This window comes from Melanerpes formicivorus, unplaced genomic scaffold (genome assembly GCF_026170545.1).
Source record: "Melanerpes formicivorus ecotype bairdi unplaced genomic scaffold, bMelFor1.0.p_v2 SCAF_4, whole genome shotgun sequence".
NCBI classification, from domain to species: Eukaryota; Metazoa; Chordata; class Aves; order Piciformes; family Picidae; genus Melanerpes; species Melanerpes formicivorus.
The window spans coordinates 9,587,161-9,607,576 of record NW_027142356.1 but is presented as its reverse complement, the minus strand read 5'-3'; the positions used below and the strand labels follow the sequence as shown (position 1 = coordinate 9,607,576).

Here is a 20,416-nt window from a genome sequence, read left to right as displayed (position 1 = left end):
AGCATGCTGTAGACATAAAAATATGGAAAAAACTCCAGACACTACTCCTGTCTGGTGGAAAATTGTTATCTGCAAACACCATCCACATCTTCAAACACAGATCCATGAAATGCAAACAGTAGCATCTTGTGTCAATACCTTCAGCCCGGTCATGCAGGAGATCTGCTGAAACGCAGTGTTTAGAGATTCGGATCTTCAAAGTGAGAGCACTCTCCTCCTGGTGGGATGCATGGCCACCTCAGGTCTGCATGCACAAGCACTTCAGCAGACCTTACTTAAAATTCTCTTCCTTTTCTTTTCCTTTTTTTTTTCTTTTTTTTCTTTTTTTGCTACTGTTTAAGTTGGAGTGCTGTGGATCTGCCATTTCTTATAGTCCACCTGCATGTGTTAATGGCCAGCTCAGTATATCTGGGGTTACAGTTCTTATTTTAAGCTGCTTTATTCCAACTACCAGATACAAAATAGGCTTTTTCAGCATTTGAAGTGCTTTTTAACCTGCACGTGAATGGTATCTCACCTTAAGTGTGACCAGCAACGTCTGAGAGAGAGTTCCTGGCTGCAAGCAATTAAACTGCTGCTTGCCCATGTGAAAAGCCATCTGGTTCACTCCTGAAGCAGGAGTTTGGCTCCTCAGACCAAGTTGCTCTCTCTAATTGAAAACTTATAAATCTTCACCAATAAAAAAAATAGTAAAAAATAATGGCTTTTGTTAAGAGAGAGCAAAAAAAAGAGGAAAAAAAAGACACCCACTCACCCCCCTTCTTTCATTGCATGGATAGCTTTCTCAAAAGTGCTACAACAATCTGGTTTCAATCTTAGCTATGATCCTAAGTAGATGCCTTCTTGACTCTGGCATCATGGCTGCAAAATAAGAAGCAGGCTCACTGCTGGCACTGAACATATGCATGTCCTGGATTCACTCTGCCTCCTGCTTGTGGAAAGCTGGCAAAAGCAGCAAGGCTGAATCTGACATGTTTTTTTTCGGCAGTTTATTGTGTTTAGATGGGGTAAGTGTACTGCAAACCTGCTGGTTGTCCACTTGATGGTATCAAGTAACTGAGCACAGAAGGATACAGTTGCTTGATGCTCTCTATTTGGGCAGATGTGACCAGCTAATTTTATAGCAGGTAAACCAGCTGCGTGATATTCTTCACCTACACAAACAATTCCAGTGCTAGCTTTAATCAGACTGCTTAATTTAGCTTGCTGCTCTGATTTTGTAGTCCAGTGTAGTCTATTCTGGACCAGCCTTGCTGTGAGGTGGATAAACATGCTTCTTCCATACCATGTTTTTTCTGTAAGACAGAACAGGACACTGCTAATTTGCATCTTGGAAGATGTATCTATTTCTATGTGAAAGCAAATTAGGGGAAAACAAAACAACTATTGGAAGTAATTTATTCTCAAATTCTCTCGTTATCAAATAAGCCTTTTAACAAACTTTTAGATGAGATTTTTCCTGGAACCAAGCTCTGGCAAAAAGGAAAATGCAAATTGAAGCTGGAGCAAGGAGGAAGGCATGGGACTGGTCTTTCTTCTTCATTGTGTTTCCTGAGAAACATTGTGTTGCCTGAGAAAGCTTGTGAGTTGTTGCACATACAAGAAATGGACAAATCTCATCTGTTTTCTGAGGTGAGTCCAGATAGGGCTAATATTTCTCCCAAGTGTGTAGAGACCTAGCTACCCACTGGAGAAATAATAAAAAAAAAAGACATGGAAACACTTTCTTGGATATTTTACAGTTGTTCCTGCCTGGTTTGGGCTTTGATTCTAATCTAGCAGTTTTCTATTTGTCCCAGGCAGAAAAATAAATGGTTTCTCATCATGTCTCTTCAGAACAGGAAACATCTAGCATGAGATTTGTTACTCAGTAGGACAGTGCCTTTGCATTTTGTCCCACAGAAACATGGTGATCTGGCTCATTTGGAGATCTTTACGATGGCAAGTGTGTGTAAATCTAATATGAGGGAGTTTCTGTCTCAGGCTCTTTCATTGCTGATGTGGAACATGCCTTGTCCAAAGCAAATGGTCACACTGATATATAGGTATACAGTTCTTTGTGCCCTATATGAGACATTGAAGCAGCCAGAGGACATCCATAGCTGTATTGAGACAAGAAGAGCACCCAGAGGGTGTCCATATTTGCATTGAGACAAGAAGAGCAGCCAGGGAATGTCCATATGGATGTTTAAACAAGAAGAGCTGATCTTGGGAGGAAATTTCTCCCTGGCCTGTTTGAGGCAACACCCAGCTGAGTACTGTGCAGACAGCAGCAGGGTGCAGGCAGCCATCCTCTCCCCGCAGTGCCTCAGTTCCCCCCTGCATAACCCCAAAATCATATCCCAAGGGTTTGCAGCTTACTTTGTTGGATGTCAGCACGAGCAGGGGTGAATAATGGTGCTAGCTATTAACAGCAGGGGGTAATGTTAAGCACTGGAGCTGGCGCCGATGGCTCCCAGAGCCTCGTGTGCTCGCCAGCCGCTCCAAGGCAGCCTGGGTACCGCTCATACCATGCTCGGGGAGCCCAAGCTAGACACCAAATAAGAGCATGTGGGTATTACTTGTTTTCTTCTGTCAGATTATTCATTCCAAATACCATTTTGTCTTCTTATTGCCCACAGATAGCCAGTGAGCAAGTCTCTGTTTTGAAAAGAGCAGTTGTTATTCATAAGTCCTGATCATAAGGTATGTGGCCCTTGGGGGGAATTTATTTGCAAACTCTCCACTGCAGCTATTAACTGTTTATTGTGAAGAAATTATCACTTAGGGGCATGTAACCATGTTTTCTTCTCCATGACTAGAGTTCACAAAAGCTTTTTTTTTTTTTTTCCTTGCCTTTTTTTTTCCTTTGTAAAGGAGAAAGGCAAATTACAAAGAATAAATGACTAGCTACAAACTTCTGGTACGATTTAGCCAAAGGCTAAGTAATTATACTAAAACCCACTAAGCTTTTTGGATCCATGTCTTCATGGCAATTGTGATTGCTTGAATGCTTGGGAAACAATAGGTGATAAAACTGCACCAATGTGACACCATGAGGAAACTTGATCCATGGTACAAATTAGAACTCTCAGTCTTATCCAAGAAGTGCTATAGCTGGACAAGCTTCTTTTTCATCCCATGAGTCTTTATATGCTTTAAGTAGTCAGTATTCACATGACCAGGGTGTGCTACATGTTCCATCATACTCTCACCCTGCTTTGAGACATTTCTCTGGTTCAATTAGTTCACCAGGCACGAGAAAAGTCACATGGAATGCTGCACATGAGATGCACCATGGTAATGCCAAGATGAGAACCAAACCATGACAGGTAAAGGCAGCATTTGGAATACAAGAAGCAGTGGGGGAAGTACCAGAAACCAACAAGCTTTCTAACAGCCACATGTGTGGTTCTTTGGATATTGATGCTTTTTGGCCAAAGAAAGCTGGTTGTGTGTGTGTAACAGTGAAGTAGAGGCTAGAGGCTGACCTGCTGGAAAGCAGCTCCATGGAGGAGGACCTTGGAGTCCTGGGGGACAAGAAGTTATCTGTGGGACAACAAAGTGCTCTCTCAGCCAAGAAGACCAATGGTATCCTGGGCTACATTAAGAAGATTGTACCCAGCAGGTCAAGGGATGTTCTCATCCCCCTCTACTATGCCCTGATGAGACCACATTTGGAGTACTGTGTCCAGTTCTGGGCTCCACAGTTCGAGACACAGGGAAATGCAAGAGGGAATCCAGCAGAGGGCCACAGAGATGATGGGGGGGGCAGTAGCATGTCTTTTGAGGAAAGGCTGAGAGACCTGGGGCTGTTTTGCCTGGAGAAGAGCAAACTGAGGCGGCATCTTCCAGATGTTTATGAGTATCTAAAGTATGGGGGCCAAGAGGATTGAGCCAGGCTCTTTCCAGTGGTGCTTAGTGATAGGACATGGGGTCAACGGGTACTAACTAGAACACAGGAGTTTTCATTTAAGCATAAAGGGAAAACTTAGGGAAAACTTTTTTGCTTTGAGGGTGCTGAAGCACCGGACCAGGCTGCCCAGAGAGGTTGTGGAGTCTCCTTCTCCGGAGGCATTCTAAATCCACCTGGACGTGTTCCTGTGTGATTTACTCCAGGTGATCCTGCTATGGCAGGGTGGTTGGACTAGATTCATGACCTCCAGAGGTCCTTTCCAACCCCTACCATTCGCTGACAGTGAGTGAAGCAACTTGGTAAATAACCAGAAAGAAAATTACTGAAATTGGATGAAACTGACCCCCGTGCTGCGGGGAGATAGTTCCTCATGCCCCTTTGGGACCCAGCCCTCTCTACCTGCCGGATACTGACCTGCATCCGCTTATCCTCCGCGCTTCGTAAAACCCCTGGGAGGGCAGAGCTGTGCCGGTGCTTTACGCCCGGGCCGGGGGCATGACAGCTCGGCCATAAACCTCCATAAATCAGTGCGCTTCCCCATAACTTCCCTCACCGGCCAGGCCACTCATTGCGGCCCCTTCCCCGCTACCTCCCGCCGGCGGCTGCACCCCGCCCGGGGCCGCGGCACCCCCAGCAACCCCCGACTCGACCAGCCTGCCGCCCCGCTCTCTCTGCACACACCGCGCCCAGCCAGCTCCCCAGCCGGCTCCCCCGCCTAGGTGAATACATTATGCTAATGGCGGCGGGGAGGTTGGGCCGGCAGGCGGGGGCTCGGCCGGGCGGCTGGCAGGGGCAGGGGTTTGCCTGCCGGCGGGGGCGACGCGGCTGCCGGCCGCCTGCGGGCTGTCCCCGCCTGGCTGCTGGGCGCCGGGGCAGGCAGGTGGAGGGGGAGCAACAAGTCTGGCAGCAGCGGTGGGGGGGAGGAGAGCTGGAGGCGTGAGGTTGGTGCCGGGGTTGGGGGGGCGAAGCGCCTCCCGCCCCGCGCCTGAAAACCCCTCTGACAAGTGGCAAGTCGCTTGCAGAGCACGCTGCGCACTCCCAAGGAAGGGTGGAAGCCGCGGGGGCTCGTCCCACACCCAGCCCTGCTGCCGATTTTTGGCTCCTCACCTCCCTCTTCCCTCCCTATCCCCCTCCCTCCATCGCCGCAGGGCTTAGTCGCGACCCGCTGCCGGGCGGCTGGGTCGCTTCGCCTTCAAAGTGTGTGAGCCGGTGCCAGGCTTTGCTCCCACTTACAGCGTTTTGTCTTATTATTATTTTTAATTTTTTTAATTGTCTTTTTTAATTATTATTATTTATTTTTCCTCTCGTACTTTATCGCTATTAATTTTTTTTGTTGCCGCTGTTTGTAAACTCGTTGCCTCCATGGGAGGCGGAGGGAAGGAGATGCCGGCAGCCGCAGCTGAAGGGTGCCGGAGCACGCCGGGGAAGAGCCGCGGAGCCGCAGGACAGGATGGCAGTGGGAAGCAGGGCTGCGGCGGGCAGCGGTGCCCGCGGCAGGCTGGGCCGTGCGGCTCGGCGCTGGCCGCTCTCCTCTCCACCTTGGCGGCTGCCTCCTGCCTCTACCTGGGGGTGCGGACCAGCGACCTCCAGGCTAGGGTCGCAGCCATCGAGGGAACCCGAGGGGGGTTCTCTGCCGCCGCCCCGCTCCCGCCGCTGCCCGGCTTTTCCCTGGAGCAGCTGAACGCAATGATGCAGGAGAAAGTGGAGCGACTTCTCGCCCAGGTGTGCGGGACGGGACGGGGAGGTGGCTGTGCTCAGCCGGGCTGTGTGTGTGTGTGCTGGGAAAGGGGCGATGGGAAGCCGGCAGAGGAGAGGAACGCGGCAGCCAGAGCGGCTAGGCGGTGGGGGAAAAAAATGGGAAAGGGAGCCCGCATCCTCGGGATTCTGAGAAGCGGGGCGGAGAGTGCCCCGACTGCTAGGGGCCGGAGGGCTGGGGAGGCTCGAGGTAACCCTCGCATGGATGTCATCGATGCTTTTCTCCTCTGTAACTTGCCGCTGTGCCCGATCCTCAGTCCCTGCGTTACTCAACCGTGCGTGGAAAACCAAACAAACCCACCAAACCCCGCAACACTACCCCAACCACAACCCCCCAAAACGCCCAAACCAACCCCGAAATCCCAAAACTACAAACAAAAACCCCTCCCAAAACACAACGAAACCCCAAACAACAAAACCCCAACCCCAAAAAAACAACCCCCCAAGAACAATAAAAAATCCACACCCAAAACAAAACCAATAAAAAAAAATGTTTAAAACCCCCAATCCATCACAACAACAAAAAAAAATCTAATACACACACACAGCTCCACAACTCCTCCCACCCCCCAGACAACCGCGAAGGCACTTGTGGGAGAGAGCTGGTGGTGTCAGCTTGTTTTTGTTGTTGTGGGGGTAGAGGACAGGTCCGTGAGACACCTTGGGCTGAGGCCAAGTGAAGAAGTACTCGCTGGTTGCACAGCCTATAGAATATCAGTAAACCCCAGTCTGCCTCCTAGCCGGTCGGGAGCGTTGGCTGAGACACGGTGAGGTAGCTGAGTGAGTGCCCTCACCTCGCTTCTTTTGCCTACAGAAATCCTACGAGCACTTGGCAAAGCTACGTGTAGTGAGAGAAGCGCCTCCAGAGTGCAACTGCCCACCAGGTAATGGACACAGCTTGGAAATCTTCTCTCTGAGCCTTGTCACTTGGTAGGGTTTTGGTATCCCGTGTTTTTTGAATACCTGTAAGTCAGACCCAGGAGGTTTATCTTCAATCAACAGTTGCACCTTGAGTGGGAAAGGTGTAAAACCCAGCGCCATCTGTCTCCTCTGTAGCACTGGAATGGAATGAATGCTAGTTAAAACCCCTGGTTAGGCTGGGTGATGCTAAACAGTAACACTTATGCAGAGGTTAATGATTTTCCCTGGCAAGAACAAAGGTATTCTGTCTTAAATGAGATAGCACTGAGTCAGAGTGTGCTCTACTTGGGTAGCAGATAAAAAATTCTTACCAAAAATACTAAACAATTTATAACTTGGATTGAAATAAGTGGAGAGTCCATTGCGACTTAGCAGCAATGTATGCAGGAGGTTTTCAGTCTCACTTTTCAGTAGCCTTGGATGAAAGGAATTCCCCAGTGAAGGGATTGCAGGTTTTACACTGAGGGTTCAAAACTGAATGTTCACACAAACAGAGCTTCCAATACACCCATGGGATTGGTTGTTGGTACACACACTGTACCACTGTGGTTTTCCTGCTGCTTTTTGACAGTCTGATAACTGTCAGTGTTGCTTTAGCCTTATAAACTTCTGCTAACAGATGTCCAAGTTCAAATGGTGTCTTGGGAGTTAAGGATATAATGCCAGTGTTTCTCAGGGTGATGCAGGTATTCCAGCATGCTCTGTGTGCTGAAGCCCACTAGATGCACTGAAGGTTTTACATATCCTGTCACTTTACATGAAAAACATCTTTACAGGTGGAATATTGGCTGTCAACAAGACTTAGGGTGGTGATGTTTGCAAATAGGATGCTTCATGGTCCTGTGTATAAAAGGAAGGAGGTCTTCTAGTTTAGGATTTAATGCCTGCTGAACTCATCAGACTGAAAGGATTACTGAATTTTGGTGTTAAAATTGACTAGAGTGGTTCATACAGTATTTTGCTGGTGATATAACTGAAAGCAGAATATTTCTTGGCTGGTATTGGAGTTACCATGGCTAGCATGAAAAGGACAGTATATATGACAAGGGCTGTTTTAAAAGTGCATAGAATTACTCAGCTTCCATGTAGTTTGGTGAAGAACATTGATTTTCTGCTGTACTATATATATATATGTGTGTGTGTATACATATACGTATATGTATGTGTGTGTGTGTATATATATATATGTATGTATATATATATGTATATTTGTCTTTTTTTTTTTTCCTTTTAAAGCTAACATGAGTGTACAGGGCTGATATTATTCTGTTGCTTAACTGCAATAGAAGATTCAGGTTGGTGAGGGCTGCTTGTATGAAGAGATGTATTCTGCAAGCCTGAAATGTTCAACTTGATGTTAAGCTCTCTCCCTTTTCCTTCTCCTTTTAAATTCATCAGTTACAATGTTTTTGCTCACTGTTTCGTACTAAAGGTCAGCATCTACTTTCTCACAGCTGGTGTTGTTCATTGCTTTACTTCCCCACTACCACTAGAGCTCCACATTATACCAATTTTTATCTGACCATTTTTTTCCTCAGAAGTATGTTTTATCAAACAGATAATGGGCAACAGAATGTTTCTCACAGGCATTGTAATAATCCTCACCAGATGAAAGTCAAAATAAAGTGATCTGGGAAACACTGTCAAGAGATCAAGATTCATAAGATCGTGAAAACTTAGATTAATTGTTACAATACAATTAAAAAAAATAAAGGCAGGGAATCAGGGAGGACTATCTGGTTTGGGGATTAGAAATGTGATATGGAGCTTTTCACCTCTGGGTAGCTATTTCAGTTTGGAAGCAAGTTTTGTAGTGGCTGAAAGATGTTGCCATGTGATAGCCTCCTTTTGGACAGCTTAAAAGGAGCTGATGCTCTCATGCTTGTTGCCAGTGGACAGGTGTGTACCTCAAAATGGCATCGTCTTGGGAGCCTTGTCTGAGAGAACAAGGGCTGAGTGGCACTGCCATCCGAGTACCACCCCTTGCTAACAGCAAGCACTCAGCAGAGCAGCAGGGGACAGAGCAAATAAATTGCTGTTTCTTCATCTGGCTCACTTTGTTTGTTACAATTCCTTTTCAGCTGGACAGGATGAGCTTTTATTTTCATCCTTAATGTTGCTACTACAAATTTGGACTACAAGGCATTTGGTTTAATAGGAAAAGTATCATGGAAACTCAGTGGTTTTTCTATTGCCTGCTATTCTTGAAGCCAAAGGGTAAATTGCCTCTTTACTTCCCCACATGGTTCCCTTTTACTGCTTTATTCTGCTCAGCTTCTGCATTTCTTCCCTGTGTTTCTGTAATAATAAAACTCATGTCTATTAGAGATGATTTTGGAAGGTCTTCATGATTCAGAGGTGATTTTTGAAACATCCCCATGCTGTGAGAAAAGGCCTTGGCCAAAGTGCCACCAAGGCTGTTTCCATCATCCTGCTCTTTAAAGAGAAATAAAGATTATTTTAAAATAGATTTACATTGTTCTCTACCAAAAGAAGAGAGGGCAATTCTGTCTGCAGACAGGAGTGTGAGAATGTGGCCTCTGATTTAGGATTAAAGTTATGCAACGGGTGTAGATCTCATTAGCTGGAGATGTTCATCCCCTTGTGACTCTCCATAGTAGGAACTTGCACGTTCAAAGGAAACTGGGTTTGAATGACTTGGATACCTAAGGCAGCCAGATTCACCACTGCTCACAGCTTGCAGAGCTGTCCACATGTAGCTCCTCTTAATTCAACAGCAGCCTTGAACTTTGTGTAGAGTGAAGAGTGGTTCTGTGTCTGGTGGTTGGTTGTTTTATTTTTCTTTTTCCCCCTCATTATCATTCTCTGTTTTCTTATAAAAGAAGCACAACTTTTGATTTTAATTCTGCAGCACTAAAGCCAGACACTAAAGGTTTTGTAAATATTTTTAAAATGACAATAGCAGGCATTCTTCCTCTTAAAGCAGAGTAATAAAGTTTGAAAAGTAAAGGCTTGCTGACATTCCTCTTAAATTACCTCAGCTCTAACAAGAGTGCCAGCTTCAATCCCATGCTTGCAACTAGTGCTGCCTTCTGTACAGAGGACTGGGGGGCAAACAGAGAGGCTAAAATTATTTTAAACATAATAAATTAAGTTTCTCTTGCAAGATTTATTATATATTGTAAATCAATGTTTCTCTACTGGGCAGGATGAACAAAAAAGCAGATAATTATTTCAGGCATTTGGATCATCCTTTAAATGGCTGTGGGAACGTGATCAGCTTTTATGAGGGACAGTCAAGCAGTGCTGGATGCTTCTTACCAAATGCCAAGAAGTACACTGTGTGGAAAGAGTAACATGTGCGGAAAGCACAGGAGTGCTCCAAATTCATTAGAGTTTTGAGAAATTCATAGCTTTTTCTAGATTCTTCAGACTTTCTTCTTCCAGAAAGCAATCACATATATACCTGGGACCTGTAGACCTCAACAGAAATGGACACACAGGATCACAGAATTGTTTTGGTTGGAAAAGACCTTTAAGGTCATTGAATCCAACCATTATCTAACATTTTCAAGTCTGGTGTTAAACCATGTTCCTCAGTGCCACATCTCTGTGTCTTTTAAACCCCTCCAGGGATAGGGATTCAACTACCTCCATGGGGATCCTGTTCCAGTGTTTGAGAATCCTTTCAGTAAACAGCTTGCAAGTTTTAGTGGATTGATCCTTTAAATATTGTAAGGATCAAGTTTTAACACTTGTGGTCATGTGCCATGATGTCTCATTCTGTAAGTGGTCCTTAGAGTCTACTCCTGGAATCAGATGATATTGGCAGGACTAGGAGTCTTGGTAGTACAGAAAGTACAAAGCTGGTCAACAGAAATACTAGCAGGTGATTATGTACAGTTCTGCACGATTATTTGGGCCAGTTTTGAGAAGCAATGCCCTTTTTTTCTTTTCCCCCTTTTCTTTTCAAGAAGACATTTCTAATGTATTTATTTCTTCAAAGAACCCCCCCAAACAACAACAACAACAACAAAACAAACAAACAAGCCCGAGCATTATGTAAGTAGGAAGGCTTGTATGCTTTACATTTCTTTGAGCCTGCATTGACAAAGGATAGGTTGCATAAGAGATGTTTTTTATCTCTAACTGGTACAACACACTGTGTATGTAAAATTGGCTGTGCTTTGTGGGTTGTTTTTTTTGTGTGGGGTTTTTTCATGCAAAATGATGTGGTTTCTTCTTTTTTTTTTTTTTTTTTTTTTTTTTTTTTTTTTTTGTATGTTTTGCTTTTGGGTTGGTTTTTGTTTTGTTTGTTTTTCCCTTTCTTCTTTTTCTCCCCAACCATTATCTAAAATTCACTGGTGGGTACTTGGCAAAGTTGACCAAATAAATTTACTTTTGTTTTTCTTTTGTGTCACAGGCAATATTTCTTCCTTTGCTCTTTCTCTTGTAATTTTTCCATTAAATAGCCTGCATTTTTGTTCCTCTTGTGTTCAGATGCCTGTGCCTTCAAACCTTTTCCAGGCATGGACACTGTCATCATTCTTCTTTCTTAGCCAGCTATTTTGTGCTGGTTTTGTAATCATGTTATTTTAATTCTCTGTTCCAGTCTTTAAGAGTTTTATGGTTTGGCATTGGATGTGCCTCCCGTTTCACTATGCAATTTGCTGTGATCAGGTTCTACAGCTTGTTTCAGTGTAGTTGTGTGTACATATAAACCTATTCACTCAGGAGATGAAATGCCATAAGCCAAAAGTTTTTGGGGAGGATAGAGAAGGCCAGTTGGTATTATTCTAGCTATAGTAATTCTAGTGGGAAAACTGTGTTCTACAGCTACAGTTCTTCAATAAGAGGATGTCTGCTATATGTATTTGGGTAGCAGCATGGACAGCAAATATAAATATATTTCCTTAGCATCACAGTGCTGTTTTTGTCTTCTTAACCACATAATGTTTGTTTTGATCTGCTGTGGAAGTACAATTTAGGTACTCTTTCTTATTTCCATGTGTTCCATCAGGAGTGTTTCCTGGAGCATTTCTATTACTGAGTCTGAAAGAATGGAGGAGAAACCAATTTGGGAGATTAAAGGAATCCTGAATGGATACCAGCAGGGTATTAGTTTTATAAATAAATAAATAAATAAATAAATAAATAAATAAATAAATAAATAAATAAATAAATACAGTGAAGCAGTTCTGTAGAGACTGAAGAGGTAAGGAAAAGAAGAGTGTTTACCAGAGGAGAGACCCAAAAGGACATACAGATAGATACAGAAAATATCCAAAGTGTTTTTCTCTGTAACTTAAAATTCTGGAGCATGCTATCTGAACCTAGCTCCCAGCACTACTTATTTCTGCCATGTCTGTATCATCTGTTTGCTGAATGCAGTGCTCAGCCCTAATTTTCTAATTTTTCTGACAGGGCTTTGAGTTCCCTTTTCATACCTTCACTGGTCTGATATTTTTCATTTCAGTTCCAAGATAAAGATGTTTATTGATGTGTAGCAGCATGCAACCTTCTGGGTAGTCTGTAGTCTTGTTTGGATGACTGATTAGAGATACTGTTTTCTCCCCACAGAGTAGCTAAATATATTTTATTGGCTAAGATGTGACCTTTTTAATTCCCTTCCCTCTGGGTAAGGAGGTGCAGCATGATGAATGAAACATAACGTGGCTGAAAGGAGAGCTGATTGACAGCAGGCTGCACCGGATTTCTGCCTTTTGTAATATTATTGATGTCAGTCGTGGTGTAACAAAGCTTGATTTGACCACAAGAGTGTTTTTAATAAAAGGTTTGTCTATGACTTGAAACCACATTTATTGAACTTGCACAGTTTTGTCAAACAAGACATATTAAAAGGAAGGCTTGATTATTTGCATTAGCTGTTCTTTTATTGCAAGATTAATATAAGAACACAGATTATATGTTCTTATATATGTTCTCAGATTTCCCTCCATGTGGCATCTGTCCATCTCAAACTGCTGAAGTGTCAAAGCAGTTCAAGTCCAGCCAGTCTTGCAGTGTGAGGAGTGGACATTCAGCCCACTTCTGGAACAATGCTTTTAGTGTGCATGTTTTCACTTTTTTCCTTCTTTTATTTATTTTTTTTAATTCCTTCTTAAATTGTTAATATGCACATCTGTTTCCTTAAGGGGTCTTTAAAGCTTGGTTAAATGAGTTCTGCTCAGAAATACCTTTCCTTAAAGGTTAGTGGGTTCTTGGGAATATTTTGTCAGAATGCACCTGCATTACAGCACTCGTCCTCCTTCCAGCTCCCTTCCAAATTTACTGGATGCATCTTGCCTGTCTATGTATTTATTTATTTCTTTTTGGGTATACTTACTGTAGTAAAAATCAACTGGCTTTGAAAATAGCATGACTGGCAGAAGCTGTCTTTATAGAGCCTTGTAAGTTATCAGATGGGATCATATAATTAGTATATTGAAGTTAGCAACCCTGTGAAATCATCCATCTTACCTGAACATACACGTATCTTGAGTCATGTTGCTAACTGCAGCCTCTTCAGGAAGGCCCATCTGCACACAGCACTTTCCCCCTTCATTGTTTCAGTTGATTTTCTAAGGCAGCTACAAAGGAACTCAGAACTATTAAAAAATAGAATAGAATAGAATAGAATAGAATAGAATAGAATAGAATAGAATAGAATAGAATAGAATAGAATTAGAATAAACCAGGTTGGAAGAGACCTTCAAGATCATCGCGTCCAACTCATCATCCAACACCACCTAATCAACTAAACCATGCAACCAAGCACCCTATCAAGTCTCCTCCTAAACACCTTCAATGATGGTGACTCCACCACCTCCTGGTTGTAAGATGGCACAGAATAATGCAGGCTGGAAGAAGCTTTTTTTGCACTTACTGCAAACTGAAGCTTTAATTGTATAGATAATGCACACAATAGTGAAAAACATGCTGCAGGCTCATTTATTGGAAGCTTGTGGACTGTCATGTTTTTACTAACCAGACTTTACTTAACCAGAGCAGTGCCTGCTTAAACTCATCTGCTCATTTTTTTTCATGAGATTATGCTAAGCAGAAGAAAATGTTTGTGAGAGCTTAATAAAAATAAATGTCAAGACAAATTTTCAGAACTGAGTGCCAAACTTGAAAGTGCAGGATTCATATATACCTTGCATGTAAATACAGCTAATTTTAATCCACACAGACTTGAATAACTTGAGAATTACAGGTCAGGTTGATACCCCAGGAGATCATCTTATTCATGCTTCTGGGCTCTGGAGCAAATGTATCTAGGCCATCCTTGTCAGGTATTTCCTTTCATGTAGTTCATAACTGCAGTGTCTCGTCAGTCATGGCTCAACAAGTCGTTAGATGTGCCTTAATTTTTATGATGAAGGCCTCATGTAAATAGCTTCCTCAGTTAAAAATATTGTCCCCATTTGAGCCACGAGCTGCCCAGGGCTAAAGGACAGAAAATATTTTACCCCACAGGCGTAAAATAAAAACACTCTCACAAAATTGGAGATTAAATAGAAATGCTATTTACAAATATATACAGAAATCAAATTCAGCCTTGGGCCAGTTCTCCACCTGGACCTGCCAAGCCTCACTAGGTCAAAACCTTCAAAACCCTCCTCCTGCACTAGGACAGGGCTACCAGGCCACAGTGCCCCCTGCCTAAGCCTCACTGTCCCCCATGCTAGGCCAAAATTGCACACCAAGAAATGAGCTTGCCAGCCAAGGCCACAAACTACCCCCCAAACCAAGAGAGAGAACAGTTGCTGTGCTGGCATCAGAGAGAAAGGAGAAAGAGGGAGAACTGGCTGTGATGTCTGGTAATGCAGAGATTGCTGGATGATGGGATGGAATAAGAAGTATTGTAATATCCTGTGTCCACCCCCTGAGGACCATCTGTCCTTTTGCACTCTCTGGTACTTCTGGAGGACTTTCTCTGTGACGGGACATTTAGTCCTCAACCTATACCAAAAGTGTTGCTCTGTGAGTAGGTAAATGTGTAGTGTAAGACATTGCCAATGCATAGCTCTGCCTCAACAAAAATAAGCTACTATTTAAATATTTCTGTAAGTTGCCTAGTTCTTACCAGGCAAGGTACCTTATCTGTAAGAAAAATAAGGGTCAAGGACTAAATTATTTTAAAGGTCTTTTTCAACTGAAACAGTTCTACAATTTTATAAGTAAACCATTTGTCCCATCCTTGATGTTCACAATGAGAATCTGATCTCCTCAAAACAGCTTTTTATCTACATAGGAAGAGTGTGTTGTTTGTGATGAGTGCTATAAAACTTGTCCTTTCTGCTCCTCTCTGCAATTCCTTTTGTTTGTTTGTTTTGTTTTGTTTTGGGTTGGGTAGGGGGTGAGTGGGATGTGGGTAGTGTGTTATATTAAAATTGATTCTCATGTATATGTGCAGACCTATGCAGGAGCATACGTAGGAGCAGGGATTTACATGCAGTTGTAAATATTGCAAGCATGTTTCTGGAGAATCGTTTCTTCTTGTGCTTGGAAAGACTTGAAACAGATGATGATGCCTGGAGAGCTTTTTGAAGATATGTGAAGTTATTACTCACCCATGTAAACCTAGAATTATACATTCTTGGAATTATCAGAGATGTGATAATGGCCCTTTGCAGGGAAAAGAAGCAATAAACGGAATGAAGAAAGAGTGTAACAGTGTAATAAGAGAGGTGATAAAACTGGGATGTTATTTTGTCCTTTAGAAAGTTCTGAAAATCAATACAATGATTGCAGAGACTTCTGCTTAGATGTGGTGGGTGGAAAATTCCCCCCAACATAAACACTACTGCCCACTAAAACTACCACATTCAACATGCTCAATCAAGAAGCACTGTAGCTTTTAAGCAATGGTAGTTTGTCCTACACTGCCTTAAAAATTGAGCAGGAAAATATAAAATGTAAAGTTAAGTATAGTTTTCTTTAGAGTGTATACAGGTGAATTACACAAGGCTGTAGATGGAGGTCTGGTAAAATTGGTACTTTTAGTTTAGTCTGTTAGGTGTAAGAATTATCACAGAATCACCAAGGTTGGAAGAGACCTCAAAGATCATCAAGTCCAACCTGTCACCACAGACCTCATGACTAAACCATGGCACCAAGTGCCATGTCCAATCCCCTCTTGAACACCTCCAGGGTTGATGACTCCACCACCTCCCTGGGCAGCACATTCCAATGGCTACTGACTCTCTCAGTGAAGAACTTTCTCCTCACCTCGAGCCTAAACTTCCCTGGTGCAGCTTGAGACTGTGTCCTCTTGTTCTGGTGCTGCTTGCCTGGGAGAAGAAACCAACCCCTTCCTGGCTACAACCACCTTTCAGGTAGTTGTAGACAGCAATAAGGTCTCCCCTGAGCCTCCTCTTCTCCAGGCTAAACAATCCCAGCTTCTTCAGCCTCTCCTCATAGGGCTTGTGCTTGAGGCCTCTCCCCAGCCTCATTGCCCTTCTCTGGACACGTTCAAGTATCTCAATGTTCTTCTTAAACTGAGGGTCCCAGAACTGGACACAGTACTCAAGGTGTGGCCTAACCAGTCATCTTGCATTTGTGTTGGGCAAGTACATTACACAATATCTTTAATGATTTTTGTATTTTTTTTTAATGTGCTTAATATTTAAATGTAGGGGTTTAGGAATATGACATACAAATTTTTTTTCATAGATGTTTACCTTTGCTAGCAAGATGATTAGACTCACAATGAAGAAAGCATCACAAATTCACAGATTCATGGGAAAGTTGAAAAGAAGACTGTACAGGAGATAAAGAGGGACATGAGTTCCTTTACATAGCTTCCCTTGCCCCTCTGTGGCTCTTCTACAAGCTCAGCAGAAGAAATATTGAGGAGAAGGGCATCAAATGGTCTTTCATTTTGATCTCTGGTCCTCTTCTTAATGCAGTACACTGTACTGTGTAAGATATCAGTAAGATGTTTTTGGTATTCTTTCACACATTGCCATAACTTGGACATGCAATGGGCTGCCTGTTGAGTCACAGTGACATAGCAAGGAATATAGCTCACTATAGCAAGAAAAACCTCCATAAAGCCAGGTGGCTGATCCACTGCTTTCCACTGACTGACACAGCTGGCTCATGCCACTCTGGGTACCGTTTGAGTCTGTTGGTTCTTGGGAGGTGCTTCCTCTGATTTGTGGGAGGGAAGTGTTTTGTTTTTAAAAAAAAAAGGGCAGAATCAATTAGCTCATGAGCTCTTCCTATCTTTTCCAAGCATACTCTCAGGAGGCTGTGGAGTAAAAACTGTAGATGTCATAGGAAGAAAACTTTAGAAAATTAGAAGTTTTAAGGTCCTTGATGTTTCACCATTTGCAGTTTATGTTCTCCTGAGAAAAAATGCATTTGTTTTACCTTCCACTTGATATTTTCAGTGTCCCTTCTGTGGATATAATAACACAGAAAATTCATGCCAGAAGTGTACAGTAAAAGTTTAGTTTATCACTGAAATTCCTTCCATAAGTATAAACTCATTCTTGACACATTATGCTTAAGATGATACTAAAACCCTGGTGCTTCAAAGTATGTAGGTGGAGAACAGAGAAGCAGTTTTGAACCAGGAAACTGTATTGAAAATTGGAGACTGGTTTTATTGAGGTGGTTGTTGCCATCACAGGGATAGATTTGTGTATGCATATCTGAAAGCAGAACAACTCCCTGCAATTTGCAGGACACTGAACTCTGCAAAAAGCTATTTCTGTGATTAAGATTATGTACAGTCTGTAACAGCAAGAGCATAGCTGGCTACAGATGAAGTCCTAGCTTGTGCTGGTGACACTAGTTGTGTTGCTAGGAAATGATGTAAGGTTTCTTGCATATCAGTGCTTCAGCTGGATGACAGTAGGGTTTTCATGGAGGACTGGAGTGCTGAAAGTCAAAGTGCATGCATCTTAAACTGAGGAAGTATTTCCTTTAGCTGGCTCCTCTAATAATCTCATGAGAATATGAGAACCGGCTGCTTGAAGGCACCACTCCTCTTCCTCCACCCTGTGTCCATACACTCTGAGTAAGTTCCTGTTCTGATTCCCTTGATGTTCTCAGGGGAAGCATGGGGGATGGCCACAGGAGATTAAAAGGATAAACTCCATCATCTGTGTATTAATATTCTTCTCTCCTGTCACAGAGTTTACATCTAGATAAGCTCTGATTGCATTGCTATGAAAAACACAGTTAAGTGTTGGCTCGAGAGTCTCTGTACTGACTTTTTGCCTTCTTCTGCTTTTTATCAAGTGCTCCTTTAATATCTGCACCTCCATTACTACTACTAGTGCTTACAGCCAGTCAAAGGATGACAAATGTTGAGAACCGTTGCTTCAGCTTGATGCAGAAGTGATTAATACCCTATTGATTTCACACCCTTCACCTCTCAGACAGGATAGCTGGCTCAAACTTCTGTAAAAAAGCTTCCTGACTCATAATTCAGCCCTTGTGCCAGGAGAAGTGCTCTGTGCATACATACTCAAGTGCAGACCAAAATGGGGTCATTGTTATGGTGCTACTTCTGGCCATGCTGAGCTTGAACTTTGTTTTGCTTTGTTCTCTGTCCCAGTGGCTACTTGATAGTTGTTTGTGTCAGTTAATAATAAGCAGCTAGGAGAATGGCTTTTGTTGACACTTAGAAATGCAGTGGTATCACAGCTACTTGCTGTAGCTATCTGTGTGCTTATGAAGAAGTCACAGTTCAGTAAGGGTCATCTTGCATATGTTTCCCAAGTGGTTGCTGGGAGTACTGATGAACTGAATACTGATGAAACAGAGTGCCCGAAAGACACAGTGGCATGACACCAGCTTAAAATGAACCAGAGCTTGGACAGCCATTGTCAATACTTACTTAGAGTTGGTGTCTTTGTAAGGGTGACAGCCATATTTGTAGAAGGCAGGAAACATTTCTCTATGTGAAGATGAAGTATTTTTCCAATGCAACAAGCGTGTAAGTGCACTGCATTTCTTCAGTGTGGGGAGACTAATCTGAGTGAAAAGAGATTAGTATTTAAATCCAACAGTCATGGATTTCACTTTTGGACAGCTTTGCATAATTCCTTAGTCTGAATTTCAAGCTGAGCTATATCCTAATGTGTGGAAGGAGGAGTTTCTTTTAGCACATTCAATTAAAAGCCAGCACATAAGCTGTTGGACTGGCCAGTTAAAAAGAAGCATGAGCCTTGAAAACTGAAGCACCAACAGAGAAGGTGGAGGAATAGAGCAAGACCAAAAACCTCACTTTTTTTTGCTTTTCCTCTCTTAAAATTGATTTACTGCTACAAGGTGGTCTTTTGCTACATTCTAAACAATTGCAGTCCATTTTAGGATAAGAAGGAGAAATTAATCTGTTTTCAAAGTGTATTATAACCGGAACACTCTGGAAAAACCCCCGCTCTCATAGCAAGTTGAAAGGAATGCACTTTAGAGGAAACATTATGCATAATGAATTACAGAAGGGAAAGCACAGTAACTGTTCTATATTGTCATTCTGTTCCTTTACAGGGCTGTAAAGGTGTGGGGTAGGAAGTCTTTGTATTTGAGTTCTTCCATCCAACGTAAATATATTAACCAAAGTGTGCCAAAGACAAGTACAAAGTTTTAATGATCTAGAATAAAGTTACTTCCTTGAAGAACAGACGTTTCTTTTTCTGCAGTGCATTCTTCTCCTTTTCTTTTAAATTTGGTAATCACCTTTCTGTGTTCCATTTTGATCAAGATATAACCAGATGGAATCTATTGAATTGTCATTGCTGGCAGCTGTATGTTCATTTTCTGAAGATATTGAAGGCATCTTATATTACTGCTCTTCCTTCTTCCCTTAGGTTGATGAATCAGCATGTGTGAAAGTAGGTGCAAAAATATCAATTTACAGCTGGAGTAACCTTTTGGGAATTTTTTGTTTTCTTTTTTAAGGGTGTTTTTTGTTTTAAAAATAACCCAACCCTGAACAGGTGGGCAATGCCAGCTCAGATCAATTACATAAGCATAGAAATAGCTTCTACCACCTCAATTTCTAATGTCCAAATCATGTTTTACTTTTAACCGAAGATAGGTGAAAATAGCTTTTAAATGGAATTCCTACTGACAAGAACCAGACCTGACATACATCTGTGTATCACTTCAGGCACATGAATGGTTTTATATCTTTTAACTGAAACCGGGCTGTTTCCTAGATGATGTGCACGGGCAAGTAGTCATTGCACACCCTCAGCTTCTCCTGAGAAATGGTGATCAAGGAGATTGCATGACCTGGATGTTACCCTCCTTACAGAAGGTGTTGTCCTGCTGTGTGGAGCTGAAAAGAAAGAAATTTAAAGGGCGATGGAAGCTAGTGTGAACTAGTAGTAGATTCTTCCCTAAGCAAGTGATCATAACTCTTTCCAGTTCTGCATCACTCTTTTTGTCTCTGGCAGTAATGCTACACAAGCAGGTATGTGAAAATGGTGCACATGCTGGCTGCCTGTGAGTTAGAAGTGCTTCTCAAAGCCAACCACACTCTGCATGTTATTTATCTTTATTAAAGTGGCAGGACTAATGATCTGTCATAAAAGTTGATGTTGAAGTCCTAAAGGTGCAGGGATGGATCTGATTTATTCCAAAAGCTTTTGTCATTCCTTCTTGCTTGATCATATTGCAATGAATCCTATATAGAATAGAAAATAGAATAGAATAGAATAGAATAGAATAGAATAGAATAGAATAGAATAGACCAGACCAGGTTGGAAGAGACCTTCAAGATCGTCGCATCCAACCTATCATCCAATACTACCTAATCAACTAAACCATGCAACCAAGCACCCTATCAAGTCTCTTCCTAAACACCTCCAATGATGGTGACTCCACCGCCTCCCCAAGAAGCACATTCCACTCTCTCTA

General features: G+C 42.6%; 1 protein-coding gene across 1 annotated transcript in view; it reads left to right on the top strand.

Moving 5' to 3' along the window:
* The first annotated feature begins 4,874 nt into the window (after positions 1-4,874).
* COL25A1 (collagen type XXV alpha 1 chain) overlaps positions 4,875-20,416 on the top strand; it is a 348,081-nt gene continuing 332,539 nt past the window's right edge. Inside the window, exons 1-2 of the mRNA XM_068136899.1 lie at positions 4,875-5,617; positions 6,465-6,534. Coding sequence (XP_067993000.1) covers positions 5,258-5,617; positions 6,465-6,534 — 430 coding nt within the window. The 5' untranslated portion in view covers positions 4,875-5,257. The remainder of the gene's footprint in view (positions 5,618-6,464; positions 6,535-20,416) is intronic.